The sequence below is a fragment of the Narcine bancroftii genome, chromosome 1 (assembly GCF_036971445.1).
Source record: "Narcine bancroftii isolate sNarBan1 chromosome 1, sNarBan1.hap1, whole genome shotgun sequence".
NCBI lineage: Eukaryota > Metazoa > Chordata > Chondrichthyes > Torpediniformes > Narcinidae > Narcine > Narcine bancroftii.
The window spans coordinates 102,046,814-102,069,254 of record NC_091469.1 but is presented as its reverse complement, the minus strand read 5'-3'; the positions used below and the strand labels follow the sequence as shown (position 1 = coordinate 102,069,254).

General features: G+C 44.0%; 2 protein-coding genes across 8 annotated transcripts in view; one reads left to right on the top strand and one right to left on the bottom strand.

Moving 5' to 3' along the window:
• The window catches only part of LOC138761776 (endogenous retrovirus group PABLB member 1 Env polyprotein-like), a 150,448-nt gene that overhangs the window by 78,517 nt on the left and 49,490 nt on the right, over positions 1-22,441 (top strand). The window contains exon 3 of one of the 3 annotated variants that reach the window (XR_011356515.1): positions 16,697-17,060. The exons of the other annotated variants lie outside the window; for them this stretch is intronic. The gene's annotated coding sequence lies outside the window, so the exon portion shown is untranslated. Of the gene's footprint in view, positions 1-16,696; positions 17,061-22,441 lie in introns of those variants that run through there. 3 annotated transcript variants of the gene reach the window in all.
• The window catches only part of LOC138761754 (torsin-4A-B-like), a 65,742-nt gene continuing 50,012 nt past the window's right edge, over positions 6,712-22,441 (bottom strand). For 3 of the 5 annotated variants that reach the window (XM_069934450.1, XM_069934481.1, XM_069934464.1), the window contains exon 2: positions 6,712-8,305. In XM_069934450.1, coding sequence (XP_069790551.1) covers positions 7,026-8,305 — 1,280 coding nt within the window. In that variant the 3' untranslated portion in view covers positions 6,712-7,025. Of the gene's footprint in view, positions 8,306-9,387; positions 9,532-22,441 lie in introns of those variants that run through there. The other 2 variants (XM_069934454.1, XM_069934472.1) reach the window with 2 other exon arrangements.

Genomic DNA, 22,441 nt, shown 5'->3' with positions numbered 1-22,441 from the left:
ATGCTAAGGCGAGGACAATATTTCCACTTCCTTTGAAGCTTAAGGAAATTCAGCATGTCACTCAGACGTCTTACCAATTTTTATAGACAAACCATTGAAAGTATCCTGCCTGTATACATCACAACTTGGTATGGAAACTGCTCCACTCCAAGGTCACAAAAACCTTCAGAGAGATGTAAACACAGCTCATGCCACCATGCAAACAACTTGTCCTCCATCAACTCCGTCTAGACCTCCCGCTGTCTCAGGGAAGGACTTAATCCCTCCCAGCTCACACTTTCATTTCCCCCATCCCATCGGGCAGAGTGTATGGGTTTGAAACCACATATCACAAGGTTCAAGGACCCTTTCTTCCCTATGTTATTAGGTCATTCATAAAGTGATCATGCCTCTGCACTGTTTTAACAAACCATTTTCTCCATAACACTACACTCTGCACTTTTTCACTATTGGTTGTAGTCAAGAATAGGTTAACTTGACTAGATAGCATGGAAAACAATGCTTTTCACTGCATCTTGGAACAGAAAACACATCAGATTTCAGATTTATGGTCAGAGTACATACATAACATATACACAGGATTCCTTTTTTCTGCAGGCGCAGGAGAATTACCACTGATTGGTAGTGCAAAAAATAAACTCTACACAGCATAAACGTGTAAACAAAGAACTGTAAACAGATAACAAATGTAAGCTGACTGCAATACAGAGAGAACAAAAAGAAAACCAATAAAGTGCACAAGTAAAAGAGTCCTTAAAAGAGTCCTTGTGGCAGGCAGAAGGAAATTTTGTGTCTTATTACATTGACCATAAAGGAAACTGGAATCTTGAAAATCAGTTCCTCATCTCAGTCTTAAATCTACTCCCCTGAATTTTGAGGCAATGTCACCCAGTATCAGTAGAAACATCTTTCTAGTCCTTTCATAATTTTGTTTTTTCTGAATTCCAGTGAATATGGTCCCAGGTTAATCCCTTAATCTCTGGAATCAGCTGGTGAACCTCCTTTGCACTGCCTGCATTTGGTGGTAGCAGTGAGAAGAGGTTGTGACCAACATGATGGGGGCCTTCTTGAGGCAGCTCCTCACATTGATGTCTGCAAGTGATAGGAAGTCAGAGCTCTGGCTAGGTTTGTCACTGTCTGTAGCTTTCTACGTTCCTGCGCTCTTGAGTTTCCAAACTAGGCCCTGTTATATACTTTCCGCAGTGCACCTGTAAAAGTTTGATTGAGTATTTGACCACATGCTAAATCTCTCCTGACTTCTTAGCAAGTAGAGGCATTGGTGTGCCTTCTTCACTGCCAATTCAACGTGCCAGCACCAGAAGAGGTCTTCTGATATGTGGAAGTTGAATAATTAATCCCTTGCCACCTGCGCCCCATCAATGCAGACAGCTACATGGTCCCTTGTTTCCCCACCTCCCCTTTTTAAAGTCCACAATGAGCTCCTCAGTTTTGGTGACAAGGAGAACAAGATTGCTGTTCCAGCACCACCCAACCAGGTTCTTGATCTCCATTCTATTTTCTGACTCATTATTTCCCACCAATAGTAGTGCCATTTGCAGATTTATAGATTGTGTTGGAGTCAAACCTGGCCATCTAGCTGGGGTGCACAGGAAGTAGTGCAGGGGACTCAGCACGCAGCCTTGGTGTGCCCCTGTGTTGATGGTCAGGGAGGAGTAGGATGTGATGTTTCTAATCCATATTGGTTGGGGTCTTCCAATGAGCAAGTCAAGGATTCAGTTACAAAAGGATTAAGAGAGATTCCTAAGATCCTTCCGCCAACCATGGTACTTTCTGTTGAGCTGTGTCATCAATATCCTCAGATTCACAACCCTCTGAGTGAAGACATCTATTTCTCACCTATGTCCTGAAGCTGTGACACTCCACCAAGTGAAATATCACCCTGTTAAGTTTTTTTTATTCAAAAGCATTGGGCCCACATCCGAACCCTGTGTACTCAGTTATATTAGCCCTTGTTCTTGAACCATTCTCCCTGGATGTCTCTAAATCCTGAAATTCTGCAAACACAGATCTTGAATCTATCTCCTTTTCCTTAATGTTCCATCTTGTGTGCATAGTCCTTGCACATTAACCCAGTGCCCTTGATCATCAGTCTACCCTCAATGGAGAAATACTGTTTTGTCAGGTTGTACATGTACAACCAAGTGATAATAATCTTGAACTTGAACGTGAGATTGTATTGATATGAGGGTTCTATTTACGAGTCTGAATGTTGTTGAGCAGTATATCAGATCTTATTGTGGCTGAAATGAACTTCCTTCAACATATTAACTATCTTGTGGATTCAGCCAGGTCCTTTCCCTCAGAAACATTCCCTCCCAGTCCCTCCCTCAAACATCCCCCACCACAGATTCCCCCAGCGTCTCCTCTTGACTGCTCCTGCCTTGTCCTCCCATCACTCTCACCCCTGTCCATTTTCTCAAGATTCAAGATTCAATTTATTGTCGTGTAACAAAACAGTGTCATATTACACAAAATTGCTCTTGCCTACTGTAAGGCAGACAGATTCGCCATCGGCAGAAATTGTCTGAAGTACCTCTTACAGTTAGAGAATGAGAAGCAAAAGAGTGTGTGTGCCCCCCCCCCCCCCCGCCCACTCCCAGAGTCACCGGATGTCCGTAGATTCATCTCCAGTACGTCCTCAGCCACACAGAGCTCAGTCCAAACCAATGGCAACCCGAACTCCAGATCTGAACCGCTGACACAGTCAGGAACACTTCAATGCCTTCGGCACCCCCTTCCATCCCGATTCGAATACCTGGTGACTGCCAGTTTCCAGTTTCCAGCAGTCCGCAGCCTGGCACAAGTCCCCCGACAGCAGTCTCCAGCAGCCCGCAGTGTCCGTGGGTTCCTCACCTTGAATCTCCAGCAGTCCACCGTGTGAGTGGGTCTTTCAGCCGCAGAGACTCCTCACTGATCCGCCGCCCTGGTCACCATCCCATGGGTCGTGTCCTCTGCTTCTCCTTCTCAGGGATGGTCTCCCTGTTTTCTGGTGCCATGATCTAGTCCCCTGCTCCCCTGGAGTCTGCAACCCCTCGCGGTTGCTGCCGATCAGAGGCACTGCTATCTTGGGTGAAAACCCTGCAGTCATGGGATTTTACATAAAACTACCGTTGGCTCCTTTATCGGGCAGTTCAAAGCCTGTGCAGAGCTGATGGCAATTGATGGGTGGTTGGACCCCGTGGGAGCGCTATATCTCTGCTTTTCACTCCCCGCAGGTCCACACCAGTGGCAGCGCTGCTGTTACAGTGGCTCTGGCAGCACTGCCATTTTTTTTCCATTCTCCATATTACCCTTGTTCACTCCCTTTGAATGCTTATGTGGGATCCCTCCCTCCATTGTCCTCTAGTTTTATTGAGGCTTCCCTTTTCCCTGCTTGACTCCCCATTCCCTCCCATTCCCATCCTCCCTGCTCACCATCCGCTCTCCATCCTCCCTACTCCCATCCCCTCTTCCCATCCCCTTTCCTCACTCCCCATTGCCTCTCCCCTCTCCCCAAAGGTATTCTTTGGGACTCGGTGGACAGACAGCAGCTGTGATTAGGATCCAACACAGGTCTTTGGGCTCTGCCACTTCCGCCTGTCCCCTCACTCTTCCCTGTACCATTCTTCCTCCCTCAAACAGGCACATGGATGTAAGGAAAGTTGAGGGTTATGAATTCAGGAAGAGTTAAGATTTTTTTGGTAGTGGCTTCATATAGGTCAGCACGATATTATGGGCTGAAGGGCTTGTACTGTGTTGTAATGTTCTATGTCCTTCATCCCTTCTCCCCTTCGCTCCCCCTGCATAGAACCATATATCACTACAGCACAGAAAACAATCCCTTCAGCCCCTTTAGTCTGTGCCAAGTATTATTCTGCCTCATGGCTCTGACCTGTACTTGGACATAGGGCTTCATACCCTGTCCAAATCTTTTGTAGAAGTAAAAATTGAGCTTGCATTTGCCAATTCAGCTGGCAGGTCATTCCACATTCCCACTATTCTTTGTGTGAAGTCCCCCCTAATATTCCTTTTAAACTTCTCTCCTTTCACCCTTAACCCATGTTCTTTAGTTTTTTTATCTCTTGTGATGGATTATGTTATATTTTATATTGTAAATAGATATATTTTAAAGAAGATAGATTGTGGCAGGCTTTTTAGTGTACTTCAAAATAGATCTCATTTAAAATGCGAGAGCTCTGCTCAAGCCAGACAGTCCAGGCTCTGGGTGCCTTTGCAAAAACTTTGATGAATGCCTATAAGGACATCACAAGCAGGTGTTAATTGGACATGCTGTGGAGTAATGGATTATTGTTTTGGAAAGCAACAGATTGAAGATTAGGTCTGGAGCTGCCTGAGTGCTGAGTGCTGTTCTAAGAGGGTTATGTAGTTTTCTCTGAGTGTGTGTGTGTGTGTGTGTGTGTGTGTGTGTGTGTGTGTGTGTGTGTGTGTGTGTGTGTGTGTGTGTGTGTGTGTGTGTGTGTGTGTGAGAGAGAGAGAGAGAGAATTCAGTTCTATGGTTCAACAGTTCAGTAGCAGCAGCTGGAACTAGAACATGACAAGCTGGCAAACTTGCAAAAAAAAACATTTTGAAGATGGCTTGTGAGTTCTTAGTTCAGCCTGGTCAAAGCCCTTGTGATTCATGCTAGAGGAGAGGACTGGCTGGATAATGTTTCACTTGAAATAAGAGAAACAAAAGGGAACTCTGTGATGACCTGAAAGAAAGAGGTTATCACTTGGAAAACCCTAAGGGGGCAAGTTTCTTCAGCCAGACACTTCAGTGGTTGATCAGAAGGAATCAGTTGTGGATGTCCAACGAGTCTGAAAACCGACAAGAACCTTCCTGAGCCGTAACCATTTACCTTTCAAACACCAAAGCCTGGCAAAATTCATAAATGTTAAATTCTCTGCACAGTATCAGAATTGCCTGAACTTGGAGGAGTGAGAAGTGAGATTGGACTGTGAATCAAAGAACTTTTCTGAACTTATACACACATTACATACACATGTGTTTAGAATTAGAAGGGGGTTAAGTTAGGTTAAGTTAAATAGTAGTAAGTTAAAGTTTGATCCTGTTTTCATGTTTAAAGATAATTAAAAGTAATTTTTGTTTAAGCAACCATTTGTCTTGGTGAATTTCTATTGCTGCTGGGTTTTTGGGGTCCTCTGAGCTGATAACACTCTCCTAACTGCAGTGGAAAAATTCTGTTTGCAGTTACTCTATCTACACCCACCCTAATTTTGTATATTTTATGTAATCCCCCCTCATTTTTCGGCATTCCAGGGAATAAAGTCATCAGCTGTTTAACTTTACTCAGAAAAAAACTGAACTGAATTCCATAAACAGATTCAGGAGAATAAAGGCAATATTTGAAATGACTGCCCCCTCCTCTACTTCTGCGGAATGACTGACAATAATTCAACGACAGTTAGGGACAACACCACTTCCCAGTGCGGAGCAGCCGTTGTCTCCTCAAGAGACATGAGAAGGAAGGCTGGAGCCTTCAGATGTTCGCAGCAGTCTCCAGCCATGCAAAGAGGATATGACAATGCACCCACCAATCTCAAATGTCATTGCTGCCACAGAGACCCAACAGTGGGACTCTACCATCCAGAGTGACACACCTGATGCATGGTGCTGTGGCATTGACTCTTACATCAGATGGGAGAAGGATGGAGACTGATTGCCTTCCCATCCCCCTCTTGTATGCCAGAGCAGGGTGGTGTTGGACGGGGACGTGGGCTGAAATGGTGCTCTGGCTGGAAAAGGCCACTCTTCCTCTGTGTCTGAGAATCCCAGCTGACAGGTGTCTTGGGCAGGGGTAAAGAGCAGGCAGAGTGAGGGTCAATTGTAACTGGTTCTCTAACTGCTGAGGCTTCTGCCTACTCTCTCTGCCTGCACTGACTGGCTTGAGAGCACATCCATCTCCAAGGAGGAAATGAGATCTTTCTGCAGGTTCATCATTCTCAGTTCGGAGAGAATTAGCATTCTGGGCAAATGAACTTCTGAACCTCTCTTGTTCTCCTTTGAAAATGGAGTGGTGTAAATAAACTCAAACCAGCACCATCCCAATGAACTTGCAGAGATGGGAACTATCATAATATCCACAATGGCTCCCTGATATATGTGGAGACCAGCTCTCAGTCTCAGTCTGACTGATAGAACTTAAATAAAGAAAATAGCTATCAGGTTACCGCTTTACAGTCAGATGGGGTTTGACAGTATCAACTCTCCTAGCCTAGACAGTACAAGATGTGATTGGCAATGGACTCAGTGCTGATACTGACTCAGGACAGGCCACTGTTGTACCAGTCAACATAAGCAGTGTAACACAGGATGGGTCACTACTGTACACTTCAACACCAGCAGTGTGACCAGTGTAACGCAGGACTGGTCACTGTTGTAGACGTCGTCAACACCAGCAGTGTGGCCTGTGTTACACAGGACTGATCACTATTGTACATTTCAACACCAGCAGTGTAACGCAGGAGTGGTCACTGTTGTAGATGTCAACACCAGCAGTATGGCCATTGTAACACAGAACTGGTCACTATTGTACCCTTCAACACCAGCAGTGTAATGCAGGACAGGTCACTGTTGCACATGTCAACACCAGCAGTGTGGCCAGTGTAACACAGAATTGATCACTGTTGGACACTTCAACACAGATAGTGCGGACACTGACCTGAGGCACAATATTCACATTCACTCAGTTTACTTTTTAAATGTTTACTTAACTTTAACATCAACATAAAATTTCCTTGACAGAAAATGAGCAATTGACAGACACACGGTGAACTGTCAATCCCTCCTCACAAAGGTAATCAATGTCTGTGGGGTTGTCTGGTCAGAATGAGCACCAAGTGTGTGCCCAGCCCACCTGCCCCATTGACCATTCTCACTACTAAACGTACACACAGGGGGTGACCAAAGAGAATGTCCTCGAAGGCTCCTCTGGTGATGTTGGGGCAGAGAGTCCAGGCATCTTTCACCCACCCCTGGCACATCTGAGAGTTGGACTCTGCCATCAATGCAGCAAGTTTATCTTGGAGTCTACATGCTTGCAGCCATGGACAGAGTACTGGTGCACCCCTACAGAGTAGTAATTCAATTCACTGGATAGCTTGTCTACATGGCCAGTGTCTGGGTAGAATCCTTCGGTCATCATTTTTTCTAAAAAACATTCTAGCACATGGCTCCTCTCCAGAAGAGTGAAGAGAATGATGTCTGCATGTTTCCACAGTGGGTGGATGTGAAGCAGCGAAGACCGGACAATGAACAGGAGCTCTTCGGACTTTGCTGGCTGTCTCATCACACCACTAGAAGCATTATGGAGAACAAACTTGGCTATCTCGCCCTGGCCATGGTTGCTGATCAAGACATATACCACGTTCAGGAACTCGTTGGTCTGGTTTGGTTGGAAGTAGTTCTGCAGGAAGTCCAAGAGAGCAGGATGCATGAATTCCACCTCATCGAAGATGAGCAGGGGTATCTTCTCCTCCTCCTCGGCCCGGCTCACCATTTCGGAGATCCCAAGTGCCAGCTCCTGCCGGCAGCTGGTAACGTTGTCTTCCGCTGGGCAGTGATGCAGTGCAAAGTACTGGTACACCAGATCGTCGCTCAGCACCAAGCGGAAATGCTTGGCAAGCAGACGCCCCACCAGGCTCTTGCCCACTCCAATTGGGCCATTGAGAGATAGGACCAGGGGTTTGTTGTGGATGTGGGTGGCCAAGTAGTCCTTCAGCAGGTTCATCAGGCTGTCTATGGCCACAGATTGCCCAAAAACCTCCCGCTTTAGAGTTTTCTCCAGCCCTGCCAGGTCATACTTCAGCACATTGTCATCCAGGTTCTCGATAGCATTGTAGATTTGGAAGAAAACGATAATGCTAAGCAGGAAGAGGCAGTGTTTCGCCTTGCTTGTCTTTTCCTCGGGCAGGTATTTCTTGCTGCCATTCGGATAGAGCACCCTGCGCTTTTTATGGGTATGACGCCTCCTCGGGGCCTTGACGGGGATCCTCTCAAAGGTGAAGTACTCGGAAGCCTTGGCCCTGCTCCGGGTCCCACGCCCCAGGGGATCCTGCCCCTTGGTGGAGACCCGGCCTTCCCCCGTGACCTCCAGCCTCTCCCTGTCCTCAGGCCCACGCTGCTCACTGCTGACCCGCTTCCTCTTCATGACAAGGTACTTGTGGCGAATGCGATAGGCGGCTCTCAGCGGAGAGGTGACCATGGATATCCTTTGCCTGGGCACAGGCATTGCCATTGCAGCTCTTGTTATTTCAGGGCCTTTGGGGTTGTTCGCTGCACAGTCTGTAACAAGACCAACAGGAATTTAAGCTACATCTGCAAATTCATCCCACAACTTTTAAAGACACATAACTTAACCACAAGGCACTGATGCAGACATTAAGGGAGAACATGGCCAGAATGTTAAGGAGCGGACAGGCTGAGGGAAGTGTTAGGTAAAAACATCATGAGCTGGGAATGTAGAGGGAGTCACCCAGTGCTGGGCCGTAACAAGATGCAGTTGTGACCTTGTACTCTCAAGATAAGAGTGGGTATGACAAATTGATGTGCAGGAGGCTAGCAGAGAGGGACAGCAACAGTTTATTCATTGGACAATGTCATGGTATGATAATTTACTAAGTACTGTTAGGTCTGCTTTGTTCATGAATGAGTGAGTCAAACACCAGACTGAGTCGAAATCAAGGTTCTTTGTTCTTTATTGCCGGATTGTAACACTTGCAACTAACAGTGTTAGTTGGAGAAGGCGCATTCTGCCGTTATCAGCAAGTGGTGTTTTTTATATACCTTAGGATACGTACTTAGTAAATTATCATACCATGACATTGTCCAATGAATAAACTGTTGCTGTCCCTCTCTGCTAGCCTCCTGCACATCAATTTATCATACCCACTCTTATCTTGAGAGTACAAGGTCACAACTGCATCTTGTTACGGCCCAGCACTGGGTGACTCCCTCTACATTCCCAGCTCATGATGTTTTTACCTAACAGTACGTATCCTAAGGTATCCTAAGGTATATAAAAAACACCACTTGCTGATAACGGCAGAATGCGCCTTCTCCAACTAACACTGTTAGTTGCAAGTGTTACAATCCGGTAATAAAGAACAAAGAACCTTGATTTCGACTCAGTCTGGTGTCTGACTCACTCATTCATGAACAAAGCAGACCTAACAGAAGCCAAGGGAAGGAAGGAAGGGTTGAGAAAACAGGCACAGAATAAATATCCATTGGTTCTGGGCATTCCTGAAAGTCCCGAACTCTAGGCTTAGTAATCCCACAACACGAGTCAGGCTCCAGAGAACAAATGTACCATCACCCCCTGACATGTCTTGTGAGCTGTTGCAAGGAGACAGCAATTGATATACCTGGCTGACACTCACTCTCCAAGTCACCGGCTCAATCTTAGCTGTAGGCCCAAGGAAAGGTTCCAGGTACTTTTTAAACACGGCCAGTCGCTGCTGCTGAGAAACCGTGAGCTGTGCCCACAATATCAGGAAGTCCTATTTGAAGGGCCTGCTTCAGTTCAGCAGTAAGGTTGCTCCTCCCCTTTCCCTTCACCACATGTCCAAGGCAAAGTAACAAACAGTGCTGAGTCACTGAGACTGTTGAGGATGCAGTTCTGGGTGTCCAGAAGCCCCAGTGAGGGCTGCTCAGTGAACCACTCTCCAGTTCTGTTACCTACTGCAGGGCCTGTGTTCCCAACACTCTGGAAATGTATAGAACACAACAGCACAGAAACAGGCCCTTCAGCCCAGCTGGCCTGTGCCACTCTATTATTCTGCAGAGTTCCCTCGACCTGCACCCAGATCATAGCCCTCCACACCCTTCCCATCCATGTACCTAAACAAATTTCTCTTAAATGTTGAAATTGAACCCGCATTCACCACTTCAGCTGGCAGCTTGTTCCGTACTCTCACCACTCTCTGTGTGAAGAACTTCCCCCTAATCTTCCCCTTAACCCTTTCCCCTTTCACCCTTAATCTGTGTCCTCAGTTCTCGGTGGAAAAAGCCATCTTAATTTACCCTATCTGTACCCTTCATTCTCTAATGCTCCAGTGAATAAAATCCTTCCCTATCCAACCTTTCCCTATAACTCAACTCCTCAAGACATGGCAACATACTTACAATTTTTTTCTGCACTAGTTCAATCTTATTGATATCTTTCCTGTAGTTAGGTGACAAAAACTGCAATTGATATTTCAAATTTGGCCTCACCAATGTCTTATACAACTTTACCAAAACATCCCAATTCTTGTAGTTAATGCTTAGATTTATGAAGGCCAACTTTCTAAAAGCTCTCTTTATGACCCTATCTACCTGTGATGCCACTTTCAGGGAATTATGTATCTGTATTCCCAGGTACCTCTGTTCTACTGCACTCCTCAGTGCTCTCCTATTTACCATCCTTTCTTGGTTTGTCCTTCCAAAATGCTACACCTTACACTTGTTTGCATTAAATTCCAACTGCCATTTTCCAGCCCACTTTTCCAGCTGGCCCAGATCCCTCTGAAAGCTTTGAGAACCTTTCTTGATGTCTGTTACACCCCCATTCTTAAGCCGCCTTCAGGTGGAATAGGTGGGAGAATGCAGCTCGGAGCTGGCTGCGGGTGTGTGCAAAGCGACATTCAGGTGACACCACTGAAGGCACGGTTCTGCCACCTGAAATGTCTGCAGCGGGGAGAGGCACCGCAGAGCAAATGCTGGCTCCTGTCGACTGTGGCCGTAGTTCCACCCATTTTCAGGTTCCTAGGGGAGTGTTTGGAAGCAGAGAATACACCTACCTGAGAAGGGTTGGGTAAGTACTCCTCGGGCCAGGGTTCTCTGCTTTCAGGTGGCCTCCCAACAGCCGCATTCGGGTATTTTAGGCAGCTTTATGTTGGGGTATTCTGGCCACCTGAAAGCAGCTTTACTGTCATCTGCAAATTTGCTGATCCAATTTACCACATTTTCATCTAGATTGTTAATCTAGATGACAAACAACAGACCAAGCACTGAGGCACACCATGAGTTGGAGACCTCCAGTCAGACAGGAGATCATCTAGATCTCTAGCTTCTCTCGTAAAGCCAGCAGTTAGCGTAATGGTTAGCGTGATGCTATTGCAGTGCCAGCAATCCAGGTTCAGAATCAGAATCAGAATTTATTGTTATGGGCAATTGGCAAAGTTCATTGTTTTGTGGCAGCATCTCACAGTGCAAACGTTCATATAAACCACCTTAAACCACAAATAAATAAAAATAGTGCATGCAAACTAAAAGTAAGGCAGTGTCTTTGGTTCATTGATAATTCAGGAATCTGATGGCAGCGGGGAATGCCCTCTCCTTTACTTCCCTTTAGTGCATATGTCCTTGTGCTGCTGAGTGCTTGTCTTTGGGTTCCTGTACTTTTTTTGAATCTGCTGCTGTCTGTAAGGAGGTTGTACATTCTCCTTGTGTCTGTGTGGGCTTTCCTCGGGTGCTCTGAATTCCTCCCACCTCCAAAACCTAGAGTTGTAGGCTAATTTGGATGTAATTGGACTGTAAGGGTTTAAATGGTCAGAATTGGCTTCTACTTTGTTGTAAATAAAATTAAAATTTAATTTATTACCTCATGCTGACATCGAGCAACTGAACCTTCTTGACCAACCTCCCATGCGGGACCTGGTTAAAGAACTTACTAAAGCCCATGGAATCATAACAGGCACCGATTTAAGTCATCTCCTGTAGTCCCCCCTTCCTGCTCCCTGTCCATAACCCTCAAATCCCCTCACATCCATGCACGTATCTAACCTTCTCTTAAATGACAAAATTGACCTTCCTGCAGCCATCTCTTCCGGAAGGTAATTCCTCTCAGCCACCACTCTCTGAGTGAAGAAGCCCCACCTCATATTACTTCTAAACTTTTGCCCCAACCCTTAATTTATGACCCCTCATTCCAATCTCACCTACCCTCAAGGAGAAGAGCCTATCCACATACCTCTATCAAATCCCCCCCTTAACCTTCTATGTTCCAATGAATAAAGACCCAATATACTCAATCTTTCTTTGTATTCTAGATACTGCAATCTAGGCCACATTTTAGTAAATCTTCTCTGCACCCTCTCTACCTCTCTACCTTATTGATATCCTTCCTATAATTTGGGGACCAGAACTGCACACAGTATTCCAAATTTGGCCTCACCAATGCCTTGAACAATCTCAACATCACCTCCCATCTCCTATATTCTATGCTTTGATTTATAAAGGCCAGCATACCAAAAGCCTTTTTTTACCACCCTATCTACATGAGAATCCACTTTCAAAGAATGATGAACTGTTATTCCAAGATCTCTCTGTTCCTCTGCATTCCTCAATACCCTCCCCTTCACTGCATATGTCCTGTTTTGATTATTCTTCCCAGAATGAAGCACTTCGCGGTTACCTGCATTAAACTCCATCTGCCATCTTTCAGCCCACTCTTCTAAACAGTCCAAATCCTCCTGCAGTCCACGAAAACCCTCCTCACTATCCTCAACTCCCCCTTTTTTTGTATTGTCTGCATACTTACTAACCCAACTTACCACTCCATCATCCAAATCATTAAAGATCCTTAAACATATCTTATCTTTCACAATTTCTGGACAAAGGGCAGTTATATTTCATAACTTCTTGAGAAAGTGTTTTACAATCAATTAAGCACTTGCAAAGTTCCATCATTTTCAATTTGCAAGATCAGTGCAAGGTAGTTAATCATCTTCTGAAGGACCCAATTTAATGATAACGATGTACAAGGTACAGATTCACCAACATTCCTACTTTCTGTAGCTGAAGAGGTACTTTGTAAAGGAAAAAAACAGCAATAATGGTATTGCATTAACAAGATACAAGTACAAAATACTTTGATGATGAATATAATAATTTCCCCATACTCACGTTTTTCCACTACTTAGCTTCTTGCCTTTTAAAAGTTGTTATTAAACATGGGAACAGTGTTAGTATTTCTAGATCAGCCATTCTCAATCTTTTTTTGGCTATGAACACCTTTGGACTCTGTTCAAAGTTTATGGGCCCCCTTCCCTGAGAAGTAGTGATTTAGTTGGTTTCTTCCCCTCTTCTCTCCTACTGACTACAGAAACAAATGTCATAAATATTTATATTACATGAGGTGAAAAGAAAACAAGGCTTTTACTTAAATGTGCTGTGGCCCCCAGAGGCTCTGTAGGGACCCTGTTGTGAATGGCTGGTCTAGAGAGTTAAGAAGGGGTGGCTAGACTATCTTGTTAGAGATGGTCATCACCAGGCACTTCCTCATGGAGATGGTTGAGCCTAGAATGCTGGCTCCAGTGCAGCTATTCTAAACCCCCTTAGAACTCTGCTCAAAGTTTATGGCCTCCCCTGTGAACCAGTCAAGTTTAGTTGGTTTCTTCTGTACTTCTACCACTACATAAAAACAAAAAATAGTTTATGATAGTCTGTCCGTCCCCCTCCCCAAAGCCTCCTTAAATGGGCTGTGGCACCCCAGACCCCTGTTGAGAATGGCTCTTCCAGATCATCATAACCCTGGGTGAACTGATCCGCCTCACTTCTCACACAAACACATCAAAACCTGACGCATCTGCCAGAATTCAGAAATACTTGGTGGATTGGATGGTACTTGTAGAGAAGGAAACCAATTTGCTTTTCAGCTCCAACAATCCTCGCTTGGAAATAATCCACTGGTCCTTCCACATGCTGTAATCCACAACTCCTGACTCAATAACACTGCGGCAGCACCAATGGACTTCAAGAGGCAACTCTACAGGGTAGTTGGGGATGGGCTTTGAAGACTGGCAATGCCAATGATGCCCAGAACCTGCCAGTGAATTACAAGCCCAATAACCTTCTTCCAAGTCTGCTTTGGAGTTATTATCAATGACAATAAGCCAGTGATCTTGATTACTGACATTCCCATATGTTTCACCAACCCCGCCTTCAATGACCACAGAAATATCTCATTATCCCCCTATAACCATCTCTGCACTTACATTACAATCTCAACTTCTCTCATTACTCAACATAGCAATGTAGCCAAACTGCACAGAAGTCGATCCCTTTGACCCACTGGACCTGCACAGAACCGATCAAGCATCTACCCTACAGTAATCCTTCACTAATCCCATTTTTATTCTCACCCACATTGCCACGATTCCTCCCAGATTCCACTACTAATCTACATGTAACGGGGCAATTTGCAGCAGCCAATTCATCTACCAGCCTACATGTTTCTGGGATGTGGCAGGAAACTGGAGCACCTGGAACATATACAGTCATGGGGAGAAAGTGCAAACTCCACACAGACAGCACCAGAGATCCATATATTCCTTCAACACATAAAGCAATGGAGAGAACAGGCAAAGGATACGACTTGAAGAGAAATGTTGTCACTGACTGCAGAATTGAACAGGCTGGAGTCTGATGGCAGATTGGATAATAAGATGGATTTCAGTAAGACATTCAATAAGATTTTGCACAGTACACTGATCTGGAAGGTTAGGTTGCATGGGATCCTGAGTGAGATAGCAGAATGATTAGAAAATGGCTACATGGTAGAAGTCAGAAGGTGATTGTGGAAGGTTGTTTTTCGGACTGAAGATCAGTAACTAGTGCCATGGGGTTTGGTGCTGGCTCATTGCTGCTTGTCATTTATATCAATGATTTAAAAAATATACATGACATGATTAACAAGTTTGCAGATGGCACTATGTAGGCGGTGAAGACGGTAGGCAAAATCTTGATCAGTTGGCCATGTGGGCAGAAGAATGGTTGGTGGAATGTCACATGGTATTTTGGGAGGTCTAACATGGGTAGGACCTACACAATGAATGGTAGGGATCTGGGGACCTTTGTAAGAGGGATCTTGGAGTACAGGCACCATCTACAGGGACAGGTACTTGAAAGTGGTAGGTAGGGTGGTCTAAAGGGCTTTCAGCATAGTATTGAATATAGAAGTTGGGAGGTTATGTTGCAGTTGTTGGTGAGGCCCCATTTGGAGTATTGTGTTCCGGTGTGATCACCATGCTACATGAATGTTGCAAAACTGGAGAGGGTGCAAAGAAGATTTACGAGGATGTTGCCGAGACTTGAGGCCTGAGGTACAAGGAGAGGTTGAGTAGACTAAGGCTTTGTCCAGTGTAGGAGGAGGAGGGGTAAGCTCACAGAGATGTACAAAATCATGATTTTATATAATAAAATATTTTGCCCAGAGTAGGGAATCAGTAATGAGAAAACCTAGGTGTAGGGTGAAGGGGGAAAGATTTAGCAAGAATCTGTGGGATATTCTTTTGACACAAAGAGTGGTGGATGTATGGAATAGGCTGCCAGAGGAGATAGTTGAGGCAGGTACTATTGCAATGTTTATGAAGCTTTTGGCCAGATACATGGATAGGATGGGTATAAAGGGATACGAGTAAAACGCAGGCAGGTGGGGCTGGTATGGGTGGGACATTTTGGTCAGCATGGGCAGGATGGGCCTGTTTCCATGCTGTCTGATTCTATTACTATGAGAGGAGAGGCAATGCTGAAAGGGTTTGGCGGATGTTTCCATTAAAGGTTGAAGCTGTGAACTTGAAAGAAACATGTAGTTGGAATGTGGAACAAGCTGCCACAAAGATTACTAAAGAATAGTAATACAATAGTAATACAATAATGGTTCTGCCATCCACTATGATGGAGAGCTGTGAGAGGGTGATCAAGGCTCACATCAACTCCAGCCACCCAGCCAACCTTGACCAACTTCAATTTTCCTACCATCCAAAAAGATCTATGCCAGACTCCACCTCCCTGGCTCTCTATTCAGCCCCAGAACACCTGGACACCTTGTTAGACTGCTGTTCATGAACTACAGCTCCACCTTCAATACCATGATCCCCTGAAAACTCATCCCCAAACTTGGTGTTCTTAGTCTCAGTGACCCTCTCTGCTATAGGATCTTCCACTTCCTGTCTAACAGATTGCAATCAGTGAAGGTAATTAAAACATATCCTCCACAATCACATTCAGCTCTGGCACTTCTCAAGGGTGTGTACTCAGTCTCCTATGATACTTCCTCTACACCCACAACTGTTCAGCTAAATACTGGTCCAACTCCATTTTCAAATTTGCTGATGACACCAGTCATGGAACGTGTGTCAAATAATGATTCAACAGGATCCAGGAAGGAGTCTGAAAGTCTATTGACATGGTGCCAGGATAACAACCACACTTTCTCTCAGTATCACAGATTTCAGAAGAGGGGTTAAAGTCCACACCCTTGTTCACATCAATGGTGATGAAGTAGAGATAGTTTCAATTTCCTGGGTGGAAACATCTCCAATGACCTGACCTGGACCAACCATATTGATACAAAAGTGAAAAAAGCATGGGGGTATGTCATGTGATGCGGTAGTCAGGAAGTGGAAATTTGACTCACCTGAGAATAAATTAGTTGCTTAAGAACTACCTTACAATGATCTAACAATGCCGCCTAAAAAGAGGAAAGACCGTTGCTAGCCCAATGGGAACAAAGACAGAACATTGACAAGACAAAGAAATAAGGCCTACTGTTTCGATGGATCCAGGAGTTGGGGTGAGAGCTCATCCCTGGACAAATCGAGCCCTTACTGAGCCAGCGTTTTTGCTGGTTCCAATAAATACCAACTGTTAGTACAAGAACAAGAAGAAACTTCTTTATCTGTTTCACAGGCCAGTGATGAAGAGGAGGAAGATCAAGAAGAGGAAGAAACAAAGCAGATAAAAGTTTCTAAGATCAAAGTAGGAAACTTAAAAAGCAGCAGGAAGAAGATCACATCCATGCAGAAGAATTTGTTGAAACAACAAGAGGAAGTTTGAGAATACTTTGATTAATAAAAATCAATTTTTTAAATTTAAAATTTTCTGCATGTGAGGTTGATATATGGTAAACATTGGTGGGGGTGGGGTTAGAGGAGTTATGGACTGACTACTATTGACTCATGTGTATTTGTGGCAGGCACTGCAACCCGTAAAATGGAGGGGGGTAATGTTTTGCATTATTGACACAGCATTAATGGGTGGTGGGTGGGGTGTTGTTATTTTCTTTTTCTTGAATATTATAATTGTAATAAATATAAACTGATTATGTATAGCTTTTCTCTCTTTTTTTATTAACTGGATTGCCAAAGAGGACGTCCCTTAATATGGTAGTGTAGCAGCGCTATTGAGGCACTACAACTCCCAGAAGGCATCAAATTGACCATGTGATTTACGATGACGTCAGTGCGTGTCGGGCGCGTGATTTGGGCTTTGAAAGGTTGTGCGGGATATGAAGAGTAAATCCTTTTGATACACTCTAAAAACTCCTTGTGTGATTATTTTGTTGTGTCCACTGCGATTCCAGTGGCCACAATTGGTGACCCCCGACGAGTCCAAAAGCGTATCTTTGGACAGACATGGACTCTGCAGCCATTGATGTGAAGCTACCACCTTTCTGGACAGCTGAGCCTGAACTGTGGTACCCACAGGCTGAAACACAATTTCACCTTCACAGTCGAGTTGGACACCACTCGTTATTACCATCTTGTCAGTGCCCTGGACCAGGCCATCACAAAGAGGGTCGGGGATTTCCTAACAGATCCATCATGTACCAGCAAGTGTGACACTTTAAAAGCACTTTTATTACAGGTATATTGCCATAGGGAAAGGGCAGCCAAGCTCCTACATTTCAATGGGTTGGGAGACTATGTCCCTTCAGAACTAATGGACGAAATGCTGTTCGTGGCAGCTGGCAATAGCCCCAATATATTACTCAATCAGCTCTTTTTAGAGCGAATGCCTCATGATATTAGGCTCTTGTTATCCAAGAATTAATTTGAAGACCCAAGGGCTGTAGCGGCGGAGACAGACATTCTATGGCTGGCTAAAAAGCACAGCAACCAACCCTCCAATATTGACCCCGTGTCACACTCTAGTGCTCTTAGCACATTACTCCCTACAACCAGGCAATGCCCCAAAACAAGCAAGCAAGCTGTGGACACCTCGTCTTGGTGTTATTACCACAGGTATTGGGGAGTAAATGCCTGCAAGTGCCTTCCACCTTGCTCATTTGTGGGAAACACCCAGGACAACCAACAGTAAGGGCTGTGGTGGTTGGCGCAAAACCTGCAAGCCTACTGTATGTTTGGGACCAGTTATCCCTGCAAAAACTTCTGGTGGACACAGTTCAGAAGTTAGTGTAGTTCCACCCACTGGTTTTGACAGATGCCATCCTACCCCGGACCTGCAACTACGAGCAGTGAACAGTTCCAACATTCCAACCTTTGGCACCAGGAAGATGAATGTCAAGTTCAAGAATCATCTCTGTACTTGGCCATTCATTATAGTGGCAGTATCCTGACCTTTGGTTGGTGCAGATTTTCTTCCAGCTCATTAATTTCTTATCAACTTAAAATGGCACTGGCAAATAGACGGAACTACTTTTCTGACCATTCCTCTGGCAGACGCCTATACCCCTGCTCTGTACCTTCAAAGATTAAGTAAACCAGTAGATGAAGTCTCTAAGCTGTTGGAAGATTTCCCTGAGATTACTACTCTGGGGAACAGAGGGTGAGAGCAGTGTCCAGGGAGTATGGCCACCTAGCTAGGAATAAAAAAGATAACAAAGGTAGGATGGAGATTAGGGTAGAAGGTAAAAAAGAGAATATATGTGAGGGTCATTCTCTGAGATGCATATATTTTAATGCAAGAAGCATAGTGAACAAGGTAGATGAGCTGAGAGCATGGATAGATACTTGGGGTCACGATATTGTGGCAATTAGTGAGACCTGGCTACAGGAGGTGCAGGACTGGCAACTTAATGTTCCGGGATACATTTGTTTTAGATGTGATAGATCAAGGGGTAAAAAAGGAGGAGTTGCTCTGCTTGTTAGGGAGGACATTACTGCCGTGAGGTGGCAGGATGGTATGGAGGGATCGACCAGTGAGGCTGTTTGGGTGGAATTGAGGGGTGGAGGAGGAAAGAGGGTGCTAATAGGGGTGTATTACAGACCACCAAATGGGCCAAGGGAATTAGAGGAACAAATTTGTAGGGAGATAACGTATATGTGTGAAAATCATAGGGTAGTGATCATGGGAGATTTTAACTTCCCACACATTGATTGGGATACCCATACGGTTAGAGGGCTGGATGGGCTGGAGTTCGTTAAATGTGTTCAGGATTGTTTTCTAAATCAGTTAGTAGAAGAACCGACTCAGGATGGTGTAATACTGGATCTCCTGTTAGGGAACGAGCTAGGTCAGGTAGCGGACATTAATGTTGGAGAACCAATTGGGTCTAGTGACCATAATTCTGTTAGTTTTAGGGTAGTTTTAAGGAAGAGCAAGGAGAGGCCTAAATTTGAGGTTCTGGATTGGAAAAAAGCATATTTTGTAGGAATAAGAAGGGATTTGGGGAGTATTGAGTGGGACAGGATATTTTCAGGTAAGGATGTTAATGAAAAATGGAGGATATTCAAAAAATAAATTTTGAGGGTACAGAGTAGTTATGTCCCAGTCTGGATCAAAGGAAAGGCTGGAAGTCATAGGGAGGCTTGGTTTTCGAGGAATATTGGAAATTTGGTTAGGAGAAAAAGGGAGGTGTACAAGAGGTATAAAGAGCAGGGAGCTGAAAAGTTGAAGGAGGACTACAAGGAGTGTAGAAGGAATCTTAAGAAAGAAATTAGAAAGGCCAAAAAAAAGGCACGAAGAGGCTTTGGCTGAGGAGTCACGTGATGGAGTAGTGGCCGGACGGTGAACTCCAGCCCTCTCCAGAAAAGTCGGGAAAAACAAAGGAAAACACAAAGGCACAGAAATAAAAGTTAAAGAAAAGTGAGTATAAAGGTGGAAAGAAGATGGCGACAAAAAAAGAAAAATCGAAAGCAACGGTAAGAAGAGAGGAAGAGAAGACAAAGGAGGAAAAAGGTGAAGGCCTTACCTGTCCGAAGAGGCCCGCTGCGGAGAGAGAAACCCGCTCCCTCAGGTCGGTAAATAATGGACTACAAAAATGGCTCGCAGAGCCGAGTAAAAGTGCGCAACCGTGCATGCGCGATACTTCGTGCATGCGCGATGCGAATGAAAGAAAACACACCGACGGGAGGGGGGACCAGCTGGGGAGTCGATCTCCACAGCCGGCAACGACAGCTGCAGAACACCTGCAGCAAGAAGAGACCACAGAAGACAATAGAAACAAGAAAGAAGAGGAGGAAAAGGCACCAAAGAAACAACAGATGGTCAACCCAGAGGAAGAAGAAGAGGAAGAGGAAGAGTACAGGGAAATAGAAGAAGAAAAGAAAGGCAAGGTAAAGGATATACTTGCTCTTATTAAAGGATACATGGAGTCATTTAAAGAATGGCAAACACAGGAATTTAAGGATTTAAGAAAAAGAATAAACAACACAGAAGAGAAAATAAATAAAATGGAGATGACCTTAACAGAAATGGGAAAGAAAATGGACAAGATGGAAGAGCGGGCAGTAGCAGCAGAAATGGAGGAAGAAGACTTAAAAAAGAAATTGGAGAAATCTAATAAAAAAAACTAAAGAGACACAAGAACTACTAGCTCAAAAAATAGATACAATGGAAAACCATAACAGAAGAAATAACATAAAGATAGTGGGCCTTAAGGAAGATGAAGAAGGCAAGAATATGAGGGAGTTTATAAAAGAGTGGATCCCTAAGACCCTAGGATGTCCAGAACTACAGCAAGAAATGGAAATAGAAAGGGCACATAGAGTATTGGCCTCTAAACCACAACCACAACAAAAACCAAGATCTATTGTAGTAAAATTCCTAAGATATACTACAAGAGAAAAGGTACTGGAGAAGACAATGGAAAAAGTAAGAGAGGGCAACAAACCACTGGAGTATAAAGGGCAAAAAATCTTCATTTATCCAGATATAAGTTTTGAACTCCTAAAGAAGAGAAAAGAGTTCAATACAGCAAAGGCGATTTTATGGAAGAAAGGGTATAAATTTATACTAAAGCATCCAGCGGTATTGAAAATATTTATTCCAGGACAACAAAACAGACTATTCTCGGATCCAGAAGAAGCACGAAAATTTGCAGAACAATTACAAAAATAGACTGAGGGAGGAAGACGGGTAATGAGAGTTAAAATGATCACGATTGATATGTATGTGGGTAAAGACAAAAATAGACTGAGGGATGAAGACGGGTAATGAGAGTAAAAATGATCACGATTGATATGTATGCGGGTAAAAAGGTATAAGGGTGAATAGAGACAATGACCATACATGAATGTATCTGTACTTAGAGGAAAATATAGATAGTATAGACAAGAATTAATAAGGGAAGGTAATGGAATAGAGAGAATAAGGAGGGAATTAAAAGAGTGACCTTTGTGACATATGAAAAGTGAAATCTTTTCTGGGGGAGGCGGGGTGGGGGGAAATAGCGGTCACTGCAAAATCAGTTGACGCTTGCGAGTGGATTCGCAAATCCAAATGGAGAGGGGAGATGTGGTTGTCCGACAAGGGATAAAGGACAACTCAGGAGGTGAAGGGGAGATTGGGGATAAATAAGATAGAAATAGGAGAATAAGGAAAATGTTGGATGTTGTAGGAATGTTGTCTTATAAAGAGTTGAAAATAAGAAAACAGAAATGGAAAAGGAGGAAAGGTAATGATGGAAAAACGGAAAGAGAAGATAAACAAAATATAAAAGGGCTACGCTGAACTATATGTCTTTAAATATTAATAGAATACATAACCAAATTAAAAGGAAGAAACTACTAAATTTAAATGAATAAATGTATTCCATTAGAAAAAATAACATATAGGTTAAGAAATAATATTGAAATATTCGAACAAGTATAGGAGCCTTACATTAAATACAATAGCGAAAACCTACCGGGGACAAACATTACCTAAGTTGATGGAAGGAGAAGGAAAGAAAAGAATGGACTCAGTAGAATTTCTGGTGTAATTTTGTTGAATGACAACATTGTCTGACTGGCTTAATGCAACCTAGATTGTATACCTAAAATGGATGAGAGGGGGGGGTGGGGGGGTGGTTTGGGAGGAAAGGGGGGGGGGGAGAAAAAGTCACTGTATATGTGTGAAAAAGAAATAGTGTATATCATGGCTAATGTGATTTATGGTGTGAAAAATAAAAATTTAAAAAAAAAAGAGGCTTTGGCTGACAGAGTAGAAATAAATCCAAAGGGTTTCTATAAGTACATTAAAAGTAAAAGATTAGTGAGAGATAAAATTGGACCCCTTGTAGATAGCGAGGGTAGGCTGAGTGAGAAGTCTGAGGAAATGGGGGAAATTTTGAATGACTTCTTTGCCTCGGTATTCACTAGGGAAAAAAATGTTGAACCAGTTGATGTAAAGAAAAATTGTGGGGAGGTCATGAAGCATATAAGGATAACCGAGGAGGTAGTGACGGCTGTGTTAAAAAAGATAAAGGTGGAT